General features: G+C 34.0%; 1 protein-coding gene across 5 annotated transcripts in view; it reads right to left on the minus strand.

The window, feature by feature from the left end:
* The window catches only part of AP3B1 (adaptor related protein complex 3 subunit beta 1), a 152,485-nt gene that overhangs the window by 72,476 nt on the left and 65,685 nt on the right, over nt 1-14,324 (minus strand). For all 5 annotated transcript variants that reach the window (XM_062513829.1, XM_062513830.1, XM_062513826.1 and 2 more), the window contains 2 exons: nt 9,378-9,487; nt 911-1,087 (listed from right to left, as the gene is read on the minus strand). In XM_062513829.1, the coding sequence (XP_062369813.1) occupies nt 911-1,087; nt 9,378-9,487 (287 nt within the window). The remainder of the gene's footprint in view (nt 1-910; nt 1,088-9,377; nt 9,488-14,324) is intronic.

Raw genomic sequence — 14,324 nt, forward strand, 5'->3', positions numbered from 1 at the left:
CTATCAAGTAACAAGAAGACTTCACAGTTGCAGAGGTGCAAGGTCCTCTGCTGTGCAAACTGTTGTAAAACAAAGAGGTCCAAGCAGCCCCGGAAAGTATATATATCAGACAATGCATTTCATCTACATTTGGAAAAAAACCCCAACTCTGATTTTACAATCTTTTACAACAATAATTCAAATTACAATGAAAAATTAGTGTCAAAATGCTACATTCTATAGTCAGTGATGGGGTTCACAGTGCTGTCACTTAGAAGAGGCACCTCTCATAGCTATTGTTTTCAGCTGCTTGGAATTCTATGTTCACCTCTTTGTGTTATCTATTTTTACTACTAGAGGTATTAAAACTTACCCCTCCCCAAAATTAAAGGAAATAGGAAGAACTAAATCAAACCAACCAACTAAATAGAACAAAAAAAAGGAAAAGCAGTTACTATCTTTAAAAGAAGTACTGATGGAAAGACAAAAAAAAAGACTATTAGTGGCATCTCCTTTCAAATATACTGAACAAAAAAAGTGAGCAGCCTCTTGTTAAAAATAACAGTATTTTCTTTAAAGTTTTGGGTTTGGTTTGAGAAAACTTTAGATCATGTCAGCAAAATCTGCCACCTGGTATTACTAACACAATTTACAGTTTTCTATTTATGTGAAGTAAAAATTTCACAATTTCCCAAAGACAGATACAAAAAAGAGTTTATCTCATCACTACATTCACATTCATGATCTAGCACACACTGAAAGACTCAATGGTTAGATTTAGTCCATTATATTTTTGGAAAACATATGTTCAGCTTTTCTTCATAGAATAATATGGACTAGGTTTGGTTACTTATACAGAAGTCATTACCAATCTATACAGACTGTACAAAACCTGCCATGACTCTAAATACAATAGTGAGTTTAGGCTTACCTGCTTTGAATTTGTTAAATAGAGTTTTGCACCCAAATTTAAGATCTGCAGCTTTACAAGGTCATCTTCATTTGTGAAGCTCTTGGCTGTCTTTCTCAGAACATCAGGCGCGATCTTTGGAACCCGTTCACAGTACTCGCCAATGAGCCAGAGAATGCTGGCTCTGGCTACTGGAACCTGAGAAAATATTGAGCACTCTAAGTTAACAGAGTCACAAAGACTACTTGCATGTCTCTGTGTTCATTAACAAGTTGAAGAAAATACTATTTAAGGACAACTGCCATGCAAGAAATGCAGCATGAAATTAAATACAGCCATGGTGGTAGACTGAACATTTATACAAATGTACTAATTCTGACCCAAAACTCATGCATTACAGGTTGATGATACAGAGACACATAGAAGCGACATGTTAATGCTCACAGCACAAGCTGATGAAATCCAGGAACACAGTCCAAGCCTTCAAGATGTGGTTGTGAATTCCTGCCACCAGGTTATGGTAAACACCATGTTGGAAAAAATAGGGCTTTTTTTTTTAAACTATATTAATACAGAAATGGTTTCCAACAATACAGCTTCCTCAATTCCTGCCTATCTAGTTTAGAAGCATATGGATTTCTTTAAGACTATTTCTAGCTTTACTTAATTTTTATTCAGAATTTTATGACAATAAGATTTGTATTTTTGCTAATGTCCAAGATCAGCTGAAATCAGAATATTGGTGAGACAGAAGTTCAAAACTGCGATTCACAATTTCTGAATGGGACCTACCATCTTAACTGAAACACTTTGACCAAAAAGTTCACACAGATCTTAGTATTTTGGAGCTACTCAACAGTATCACTGAAATAACTGGCAGTAGCAGCTTTTAGATGAACTCTCAGTTTATAAGGCCGAGTTCAGATGCCCACCAATGCCAGAAACAGAGGAAGGCAAAATGGAAAAGCACAGAAGGAAACAGAAACTCATGCTCCATGCAGTTTAGAAGTAGTTAAGATTTAAATGAAGCAATACACAAATATTCTTGTAAAATGTGAGCTAGCCTACATTACCTGGTGGTCAAGTTAAAAATTTTATCTGCATTACATACATTCCTTGAAAACATTTTTTCTACTTCCTTGAGCAGAAGGAAGGAAGAATGCAATGAGAAATTTCAGAAGAAAGTCTTGTATAGTGTCTACAGACTGTGGTGTTCTAACATTCTGTACAGACTCTTGTTCAACAAATGTTGAAATGTCAGGGGGAAAGCCTAACTGTTCAAGCCTATCAAAAAACTGACTATAATTCAGAAAAAAAGAGAAGTTTTGAATGCAATTTCAGCTAATTTTATTGCCTTTTCTGAAAGGATCAAAACCACTCATACTAACATTTTTCATTAGTCATTACACTACATAGTAATCTTTATTAATAAACTTACTTTAACAGCAGGGTGAGTTTTGCCTTAGCTAAGATTCACAGGATATACATTCTTAAGAAATGCAGCACTGTGGTTCTCAAAGCATTTATTCTTGCTAATTTTATATATGCTTTAATTACTTTTCCAGCATGTCTGTTACTAATAAATGAGCATTTAGTTCTCAGAATTACAATGGGAACCAACTACTAAGTATCTTATTCAGTAACCTTGTAACATTTGAAAGTACTACTTATGAAAGTATAGTCTAAGAGGGTAAAATGGCTCACTAAGCTTAATAAGGAAATACTAATTATGGTCACAAGCATTTTTAATGATTAAATGTGCTCCAGAAAGTTTGGAAACAACTCTAAATAAAGTCAACTTAACAGTATTTGCCTCTGTATTTGACATGGTTGCAAATACATATGCCAACAAAAATATAAACAGGCATGTCATGGGGAAAACAGAGTACTGCCTCCACTGAAAGAAAAAGCACATAATGGATAAACAGAATGTAAAGTCCAACAACAACAATAAAAAGTCCTGTAATAGATAAAGGCCAATTCTGACTATGGGGAAGAAATTTAAGATAGAGGTAACAGAGTATTTTGAGAGTGGCATAACACAGTGATTTAACATATACAGATATATGTAAATAATGATCAAGATACAGATGAGTTCTTTTATGCGAGTTGACAAAAAAATTAAGTAGCCTTGGAATTTACAGTATGAGATGAACAAGCTACCGAACAACCACTATGTGTAAAAACTTTAAATGCAGAGTATGTTCATCTGCAAAATGGTAAGACTGATGCCATTACTGTACACTGATTTTAAAAGGGAAAGAGGTTATTTCTAATGTTCCATAGGTTACACTGCATTAAAACCTCACACCCAATCCATTATTTTAAATTGGGCTAAAGAATAGTAATTGAGTGGTACATTAGATTTTCCAGTATTGGAGCAGTTCAAGTTGCCTACTGTACAGATAGATACCTCTAAATAAGAATATATAGGCAACTTCAGATTTCAGTTATGCTAGATTTATTTTTCTAAAATATTTCATTACAGACCTGTTAAAATACTCAAATTCTCAAGAGATCACCAAATACCACAGTTTGAGCAGCAGCCTACCAGAAACATTCATCTTGTTGTCTTTTTATAAAGCAAAAATAGCCCACAGAGCAGACCAATTTCAGTAATAGCAATAATAATGAAATGCAAATATCATTATTGTACTTCTACTAGTCAAGACCAGGACTACACTTTAAAATCACAAAAAAATGTATTTAAATATATTTAAACAGTGTCCATTTAAGCACAGTGTTTTACTCTTCAAGTTTTTTTCCTTGTTTATAAAATAAGATTATTAGAGTAATAAACTAGTTTTGCAATGCTAAATAATTAGACTAAACAAAGTTTCATTTGAAAAACAGTGACAATGACAGAAATGACAGAAATGACAGAAATTTCTTGTGATATTCTGCCTTTTGGCTGGTGGTTAGGTTACTATGTAAATACTGCATATACATTAAACAATACGTGGCAAATTTGTGCCACAAGAATCAATACCAATTAAGAGACTTTTTGAATCAAACCCTGAGCAGAAGCCATTTTAATGAAAAGTGTATGTTGAACTGATGAACCCAATGTTTCTGTGTCACTGGATTCATTTGGGGTCAAAATCGCACAATATTTTCAGACTTCTTCTTCCCTGTTTAAGTCTTCCAGTTCTCAACCATGTAATATCAAGTGCATGATCCTGCAGCTGTTGTTTCCAGGGCACTCAAAACAGCAAACAAGAAATGAAGCCCCTTCTAGACCTTCACTGCCTTTTCCAGTACAGCTTAAGTAGGGACCTTGAATTGACAAAAATGCAGGAAATAATACTTTCATTATTCAGCCCTGCTCACATTATCCTCAAAGGTAAACAGGACTGTAAATTACTTTGCCTGATGTTTTATTCCATATGGCCCGAGCAAGTGGTTAAGTGCACGTTTTAAGCCTTTAGTACCAGGAGGCAGTTTCTATTGCCATTTCAACCCATTACCTGTCTCGAGGAAAATAAATAAATGGTTAAAAAAGAAAAATGAAAAACCAGCCAGACACTCCCCTCAAAGCAAAACTCTGGTTATTTATGGCAATTAGAGAAGACCAATGAAGTTGATTTAAAATGTCATACTGATAGCAAGAAGAAAAGATACCTAGGAAGGAACTGGAGCAAAGAGAAGTATTAGTTTTTTGTTTTCAAATGGGAGACCTTCAAGGACTCCTCTATTCTTTGAACCTCTACATATAAAATTCCTTTAGAACAAAATTTTTACTTGCAATTGCACCTCTTATACAGTGTACTAATTTTTTAAAAATTGTATTATCATCAAATTATGAGAATTGTTCATTAAATCATCACTAATACATAGGTTTAGAAATGCCTTATTAAAGTGTATCTTAGGTAAAAGAATTTGGCTAGAATCTGAAGACTGCAGAACTGAAATACATACAAAGATATAGATGTCATAGTTTGTGATACCTTCCCACTGCTGCAAGAAAGGAGAAGTAGATTAAAGAAAGCAAGCTGCCTGTTCTGTCAAGCCATATCAGAAAAATAGCTACAAGCAGTATTTATGTAAGACTAGGAAGTCAAGTCTGTTGTCAATAGATGAATGGACAGAGCAGTGTTAAAAATATGAGTCCACTACTCTTGCAATAAGAATCCCAGTCCAAAACAGTAAATAATAACACTTAATTGCATCCATAAGTGACATGATTTTCCTCACATTTTAAGCTCTTCAAAATTACATACCACTATCTTATTTTTGCTCTACATTTGCAACACCTAATCCCATCAAGAATTTTTCCTCCTCATGTCTGGATCAGAAAACTGTTCAAACTTGTTTCATATTCCCGCTCATATTCTAGAAGGAAGTAGGAATAAGTCTAATGAAAAGCAAGCTATCAAAAGAGAACAGCTATCAAAAGAAAAAAACCTGCCTTAGTAGTATTGCCATAGAAAAATCACACCAGAAGTCAAGATTCCCATGACTCAGATAGCAGTCCTTACTCAATACAATGTACCATAATAAATTATTTTTCTAAAAACAGAAAGGCAGAAACAAATTTGGAGACTATTGGCCTTGGAACATTAAGAACAGGATACAAAAAGAAAATATTCTACACATACTGATGAACTTCAAAATATTTCTAAGGAAAAACACATCTTGGAATCATGAATGTTTTCAGAAAGTCATAGAGTTGTTAAGTCAGTGTCTGCAGAAGTCAAGAGGCAGGCAACACCAGGAAAGTGAGATAAAAATCACAAAACAAGCAATAGCACTATGTCATTGTGTAAGATTTCTTCAGCATATCTGACTACTGTGTACACTATTTTTACTTATTCCAGAAGGAAAAGGTAAAGAGAAGAGAGAATATCTGATCAGAGATATGGGATATGAGGAGAAATTAGAATTTTTAGATTAGTAAGCATGATGATGTGGAAAGTAAACAGAAGCTTCCAGTAATGAGATGAGAAGATATATACTAAAGGTGCACCATAGTGAATTTCTCTTATTTTTAAAACCCTTCCCCTAAAGCATCAGATTTTGCTGATGCTGGAGATGAAACTCGTAAGATGGGTTTTGAACTTACCCTTCTTTAAATGGCTCTTTCCCATAAGTATAATTTTTAAACTTCTGTCACTCTAAAAGTACACAGAGAACTAATTAAGCCTACCTCAGAGTGCATTCCTAATACAAATGAGCACTGCTACAATCTCTGCCCCACAGCTTAGCAAATCAATCAATTGTAAAGCATGACAACGTTATTAACACATTGACAGCTAAATGGAAATGTTTCTATGATTTTTAAAAATGGAAGTTTAAAGAGATACATTATTCTCTTGTTGAATGTCTTTAGGACACCGACACGTATTTCTCCATTATAGCTTTTGAAGGGTGTGAGGAAAGGAGCTGAAGCACAGCTAGATCAATTTGTACTATGCACAGGTCTAAGTACTCAAGTATCACATACAAAATAGATCTCACAGATCTTTCCTTGGGCACACCTGGGATAAAAGTTTAAGTTACAAATGAAAACACACAACAGTAACAAAAATAACCACTATTCTCAGAAATGTAAGAAATAATCAGTCAAAGGCTAAACTGAAACAGACCTAGTCTTCACCACAATTTAGTCAGTGATCTACAGGAGTTCAGTGTTTTTTAAGTGAACTTGCTAATATTTCTTATAGTTGGTCTTAATATTTTTTTATATATGGTCTTAATATTTAGCTTCTTATTATTTTGTTTTTTATTTATTTTACAAGGCAATACTGTAATCTTCTAAGTATTCTACATCCTTCCACTTTCTAATTGGCTTCTGTGGATGAAGATGAAAACAAGAACAAATAAATTTCAGTTACATAAATGACCTGAAATAAACATCACAGTGAAAGATTTTAGGCACCTGAACATTGCCAATCACAGGCTTCCACAAGTGAAATTTATAACAATATCAATGAAAAAAAATCAGGCACAAACACAAAAATCTATTCCACTGAGTTTACACTAATTTTGCTTATTTTAGTGGCTGTTCATCATTGACGCAAACTAAATCATTACAGAACAATCAAAAAGTTTCTGTTTTCCTTAAGGGTTTTTTGATTTAATAATGTTAAATTCTACTAAGAATTTCCTCTTCATGCTTTCATCTATGTAATACATAATACTAAATTAATTTAAACTCCAAAAAGCAACAAAGAATTTCTTTGTTCACATTCCCCTACCCTTCCATTTCAAGTCCATTCAAGTCTACATTTGGCTGCTTTTCCCACATCCAAATGCAAGAGTCCTTTAAAAACAGTCATATACTCCTGTAGAGGGCTATAGAGTAGGTCTTCTGTGTTTCAATCCTAATACTTTACAACAACAGAAGAGAGGCCAAGAAAAAAAAAACAAAAATGCCAAAAACAACCAAAATGCCAAAAACCCCTGTGCAAAGTAAGTATGTACACATGTGTTTACTTATGTAAGTATCGATATAATTTGTCAGCATAATAATGGTCAGGAATCCTTGCTCTGTGTCTCTGTTATAGCAGACAAAACCCAAGGAAATTGCGTTATGTCAACTCACAACTACTTTTGCAATAGTAAGATCAGTGTTTAAGGTTAACTGCAGATATCAGGAAATCCAGTAATACTATATTAAGTATTGACGTCTCAAACGAACATCCCTAGTAATTAAATACTCATTCTGAAATGTATACACTTGTCCCTTACAGAAGTAAAGGTTGAGGGTTAGGACTAGATGATCTTTACAGGTCCCTCCTAACCCAAATCATTCTGTGAAGGAATACATTCATTTGCAGACATAGTAGGGCCAGTCAGAAAAATGATACAGCATTCAAATTATAAATATGAGCTATAAATATTATAAATATTAAAATCATAAATATGAAAATGTATTCTATAATTCAAAGTCCAGATCATACCACGGAAGGTATGTATCTTGAAGTAGTAAATAAAAAATGTCAGAGAAAGAGAGAAAGATGTAAAACAATCACCTTGGAGAACCTACAGCTGCTTCTAGGTTCATGACTACATTACTGTAATTCTTGACCACCAATCCTGTGTTCTTGAATAAAAGCCATGGTTCAGAATCAGATCTGGATTTCTACTTTATTCCAATGACTGTTCTATCCCACAGAGTGTTCTCCCACCGCTTAACATTTTCTGATATTCTGTACAACCTCATATTGGAAAACCCCAGAATGTTAAAGTAATTTAAACATGTCTTCTCTGCATCCCCCTTTTTGACTTAAAAAAGGATTTTCTTTTCCACAAAACTTAGAGTATTTATTTGAAAGTATTAATTGTATAAAACAGCTACAAAACTCATCTAAGTTATAAACAGAATCTTTATAAAAGTAACTAATTTCTCTTGTAGAGTATGTGGAAATAGGATGCCAGACTAGTTTGGTAAAAGTGCCAGAACACTGTTTCTGAAATTGTAATAATCCATCAAAATATCGCACAAATTTTCTGAAATTATGGGTGATTATTATACATGAAGTATTACTTATTTGGATACTTAATAAGAAACAGTATCATATCTGGTATGAGCAATTCAGTAGAATTTATTTTCTTTATATCAGTTACAAAGTGATCATCAGCTCTTAGCAACCAAAGATTTATTTAATCTTTTAGTAAGCATGAACCAAGAATACCATGTTTTCTTTTTCTCTTTCTTTTCTCTTTGCTGAATTCAGCTGTGGAGAAATGAACGTTCACTGATTTAGAAACTGCTCCATTATTAAAACTGTGTTATTTCATGAAATGAAACAGTTCTATTTATCATCTCTACAGAAAAATAATTGTTGACAGATCAAAATCTAACACCTTGGGTTTAGGATATAATAGACAGCTACTGGATGTCATCCCTATACTATAATTTAGGACAGATCATTAAGTGTTTTATCAGTTACCGGACCTGTGAGGAGAATTTGGGAAATAAATATTTGCACACCTAAACGTCAGTTAAATCTAAAGACAGATAATAGTGAATAATTCAAATTTTAATGCTAAATATTACAGAATCTCACATACCTAGAAGATAAAAATGCAGCTTCAAGACATTGCAACACACTCATAGCAGCATGTCTGATACCATGGAAAGGTTAGATAATTTAGGGAAAAAGGTTTAAAATAAAACTTTCAAACTCCACTCCAGATCATAGAGACAACTGGGTAATAATCCTTAAGTTAACTGTTTATTTTCATTTCAATTTACCCACTCCACATTCTAAACCTGCTATTCATCCTAGAGTAACAGGACAAGCACTACTCAACATTTCCAGGATTCTCTTTAAAAATAGCTTTCCAGACCTAAGGCATAAATTGGAGCCATCTGATAGCTATTTCCTTTCCATTAAGATAATGAAAAATTATATTTATGTTAAAAATTTTTTTTTTGCTTTTCTCTAATATACATACTTCCATTTACAGCACCAATGCGAAGGAGATAAAAATCTCATTGTTAGTTGACAAGGCAAATAAGACTGTGTGAACAAATACTCACTGTAATGTTATCCAACAGTTTGGCCATATGCTTAATAATTTCGCCATGGTGTGCTGGCTGGGTTTGCAGCAGTTTCTTAATGACAACAACGCTTTCAGCAACTACGATTTCTGTTTTAGACAAAACAAATTATTAATTTTAAAAGCATTTATGCAAAAGAAAAAGGCATAAATAATTGATTGTAAAAGACGTAAAAGCTTTCCAAATATGCTTTGCAAAACTGAATTATATTAATTTGTAAGAAAGAGGTAAACCATTCTACTAAGTAATATAAGTTTAGCTTCCTGAATCAAGTTACAACCAGCAAAAAGAGGACACACACATTCTAAATGTAAAAATACCAACCTAGTACATACTTGTATGAAACTGCTTTTCAGTGAAGCTGCAATTTGTATTTTTCCTATAAAATTGAGGAACAGTGTAAAAAAAATCTGATTTTCATTAAAATTATGCATATTCAAAAGCAATCTGCAGTCTGCAATGAGAATAAGAATGCTTGCATTAAAAGTAACAGCTCATTCATACACTAGAGAAATATCTAAATGTCTCCTTTGCATTTCTTCTAAAGGCAAAGAATGTTTCTGCATCTAAACAGTCTCTCTCAGGTCTGTAACCTAATATCTAGTACATTCAAATGACGCTTCTAAATAGCAAGCTGTTATAAGATTCATGCCAAAGTCATGCACTGAAGTGCTTAACTACTGCAAGAAGTAACATTCACAGCCCGATCAGCTTGTATTAAATGTAGTTTTTGAAGCTGAAAAGACCCCACATAAGCAGAAGCAAGCTTATGTTCAAAAGTAAACTCAGTTATGGAAAGATGAAGAAACCTAGCTACCATTTGTTAAACAGAGGTATTCCTGTATTTCTGTCTGAGATAATCTGACACATGGACCATTCATTCAGCAATCAAGCATGCTCAAGTTTCAACAGAACAGTATGGGGAAGAGATGTTTAAATTTTGGGGGTTGTGGGGTTTTCTTGTTGCTTTCTTTTTTGAGAAAGGAAACTTCTTTATGGAGAAAGGCTTTCCAAGAGCTCTAAGCCTATCATTATGCCATATGCCTCTGAAATGCTTAGATTTTAGCTAGTAGCTTTTTGTGTCATCTTTTATTTGACATGACATCTGTCATTTTTCTAGACTAATTTCTTGAAGCAAGGTTAACATCTCAAGGTCTTGCACAATCTTACAGATCAATTTAATTTACACTGTATTTTGCTAGATATTCAAATAGGAAGCCAGTTCTTGAAACTTGAAAATTAGAATCTGGAATGTTTATAGTGGGGAACAACAGAGTGGCGACTTTCATCATTTAATATTTTGTGATATACTGAACAGTTAGGAAAAATAAAACTGAACCATAAAAAAAGAGTGGACATGAAGTTCATTATAAAAAAACAATTGTTGACAACGTAAAACTGACTATGGTAATATCAGCTGCAGTAGACCAGATGTCATCATAGGAACTACTTTAATGCTGTATCTGGAGCACATTTAAAGAAAATAAACCAGAATTGTAAACAAGTTGTAAATTACAATTGTAAACATTTGTTAACTAGTATTTTTTTTTACACGTCTAGATACTGGGAAAAAAGTACAAACAAAATCAAAATGCATTTGCATCAGAATAAAGACTGGCGTAGTTATAAAACTCCATACTCTGTGAGGCCTGCTCAAGGCCAAAGGATACCAAAAATGAGCAGGAAATAAAACAGAAATACTTAGGTTCAAAACCGTAACAAACTCCAGCAAAATACTAGAAGGGAAGATAAAACGGGCATTCTGAATGTGCAGTCAGAAAATTTTAAAATGTAACTCCTACTAGAATTATCAATGAGGAAGTTCACACAAGGCAATGATAAATGAACATAAAAATTTTGGGACAGTATAATCATATGTAAAAGATTATAAAAAGCAAATTAAATTCTTAAAATAAAGATGAAAAATCACAGAAAATCTGATCAGGAATACCGTTATCAATAAAGAAGACTATATGGGGTACCACAATTTCAATTTTAAAGTCATAGTAAAAATCTTTGTTTCTTCTAACAATTTTGAAGCAACGTGGAATTGAGTAAGTAGGACAGTCTCTGAAGACCCTGCAGCCTGACAACTTCTCAAAAATTTAAAATATACTCAGTCTTACACTGTTCCATTTTGTAAAATAATGATGTATGCAAAAAAAATCAACAATGCAGCAGACAGCAAATTGTAGAACCAAATTAAGGACTTTCTCCAGAATCGGAAATTTGGCTGCATTATAACAGAACCTCAGAAAACCATCTCAGCATGGAGTATATTACCAGAGAACATTCAAAAGGTGAATTCTGAAATACAACATTTGAAATCATTAATGTTGCATCGAATTTTCTTCCATTTACATTAACACGCCCTTGCAGCAACTAAAACACGCAAGTGAAGACTAATTTATCCACAGTCTACAGTTTGTATAATCACTTTATCTAAAAGGAGCAAAACTGCATCAACTGGTTTTCTGGTTTTGGGCAGGATGCCATTTTGGTGGATGCCCCTTCCCCAGAAACATTCAAACTCAGTGTGAGCCACTTAGGTCTATGCAACGTGTCCCTGCCCATGGTAGGGAAGCTGGACTACATGGAATTTAAAGGTCCCTTCTAACCCAAACCATTCTGTTATTAGGGTTATGAACGATGCTAATTGGGCTACAAAAAAATGCTAAAAGGAAATCACTAGAGCTAATTACCCAGACAGACCTAACTTTCTGCTTTTCAGAACTAGCCAAAGTTTAAGCTTTTACCTTATTAACTTCTCCATCCTTATAACACAAATAACAAATCTTGGAAACCCTATTAACACATATAAATGGGATGCTACAAGTTGCTTTTATTTCATGTCATTCCAACAGTAACTAGTTACCAGATGTATTAACAGTCCCAGTAACTTTATGAATTGCAGTTTCACATAGAAATGTAGGGCAAAAAATGTTTTAGCTATCCATTCTACAATCATGCTTTCCTTCAATATGCAACTTTCAACTGAAAATGGAAGTCACTCATCAAAAAAAACCCTGCAGGACTTCTAGTATATGCAGTACAGTCAAGAGGCTTCCTATAATCCAATCTGCCTCTAACATCTAAAATTACTGTTATGCAACAGTGGGGCCAGGAGTCACTTGAAACTATCAATACAATTGCTTAAAGGAAATGCATCAGCCGAATAGCAAATTGAGACTAGAGAAAGAAAATAAATTTTCTTTTTGTCCTTCCTTTAGCAGATGAGTAAGGAAAAATTTCTCAGCCCTCACCATGGCTTCACAAAAACAAAACAAAAACAGTCTCTTCAGGAGTCAGTCAAGTTTAGCTTGTGATAATCATTCACTAAGGTATCTCATCACTAAAATTTCTAGTTTCTGTTGCACTTCTGTAGTTCAAATGTTGTTGTTTTTTTTCTCACACATACCACAGCTTTCCTGAGTAGGGAAAATTTGACTTTAAGTCACTTATAAGCATGCAAAGAGAATTTCAAGAGCAGTTCTTGACATCCCCAGAGCCTTGTTTCTGGAACAATGCCCTGCCTCTCATCACCCAAATTGCAGAAACATTATTAACTGTAAAGCTCTTGTTCCAGAGCCAAGATATCCTGAGTGTTGGGTTACATTTACAGTTACAGAACAAGCACATGGAATCAGAAGGCACTTTTCCCACAAGCTTGTTCTTCAGGATTCTGTTTTGTTTTGGTAGAATTAGTATGAGCACCTCTGTTCTGCACTCAGTTGAATTCTTCATAATAAGAAAACAGTACAGAGAAAGCACAGCTGACTCTGCTGCCACAGACCTCAGAACCTGCTGGACCCACCAGCTTGTGCTTCATGCTACACGAAGCAGGATCACTACTTCCAGGCTTCCAATGACCACGAAAGCAGCAGCAGAGCAAACAGATTGCTTGCTTACTTAAACAGTAAAAGTTGGGGAAAAGCAAGATTAACCAAGACTCTCAAAGCTATTCTCCTACACTATACTATATCTCTTTTTTATTCCCTTACCATGCCAAAACTCTTACGTTCAGTAAGCTGTGACTATCGGTAATTTCCTGCCACCTGGGGAAAGGTACCATGTAAATTATGCCATTCTATTCATTCCTTGAAAAAAGGAATAAAGACACTGCAGCTATGGTAAAGCAATTTGCCAGCTGCCAGATTTAAAAGATCCTCAATATATCCTTTGCAGCCTTTCAGAACACTAAGCTCAAGAAGATAATTTTATTTGCTAGACAACTACTTAGAAACAGACATGAAAACTAATCTTGTTGAGACAGACCTTTGTATACATGTACACACATATGTGTGTATTTAAATATATAGATATATACATATTTAATCACTCTGAAAAATAAATTAAATTGACAATCTGTAATAAAAGAAAAAACTTTCCTCTTATCTTGGTTCCTTCTGAGCAAAACAAAAACAAAGCAAGAAAACAGACAGGATTGTTAAGTAACAAAATCTGTATTCTGAAGTGACAGTTTTATTATTTCATTTAAAACAGAAGAAATATGGAGATTTGTGCATGCTGAAGGAAGCCTACTCAGACAAAGATGGCTAGAAGAATCAGACAAAATCAAGAACAACTTTTGAATCTTGTATTTTTACTATGGTTGTTGCTGAATATCATATAAGAAGGTGCACTGTGCAAACATAGCTTTGTAACATATGGAAAGATATTTTAAACACAGTTGATAAACAGAAAGGCTTAAACAGAAATAAGATCTACAGCTCAAAGAAATGAAAGCCACATATATTTAAAGTATAAAGCCATACATGGAGGCCACTCAAGAATTACTGATATAAGATGAGATGGTTGAGAATGACAACTCAGTTCATAAAAAGAATGGGAGAAAGCTCTATGTGCATTAGTGGGTCACTGGCCAAATATGCACTGCCAAAACGATGTCCCTAATATAGGCCTTCT

This window comes from Cinclus cinclus, chromosome Z (assembly GCF_963662255.1).
Source record: "Cinclus cinclus chromosome Z, bCinCin1.1, whole genome shotgun sequence".
NCBI classification, from domain to species: domain Eukaryota; kingdom Metazoa; phylum Chordata; class Aves; order Passeriformes; family Cinclidae; genus Cinclus; species Cinclus cinclus.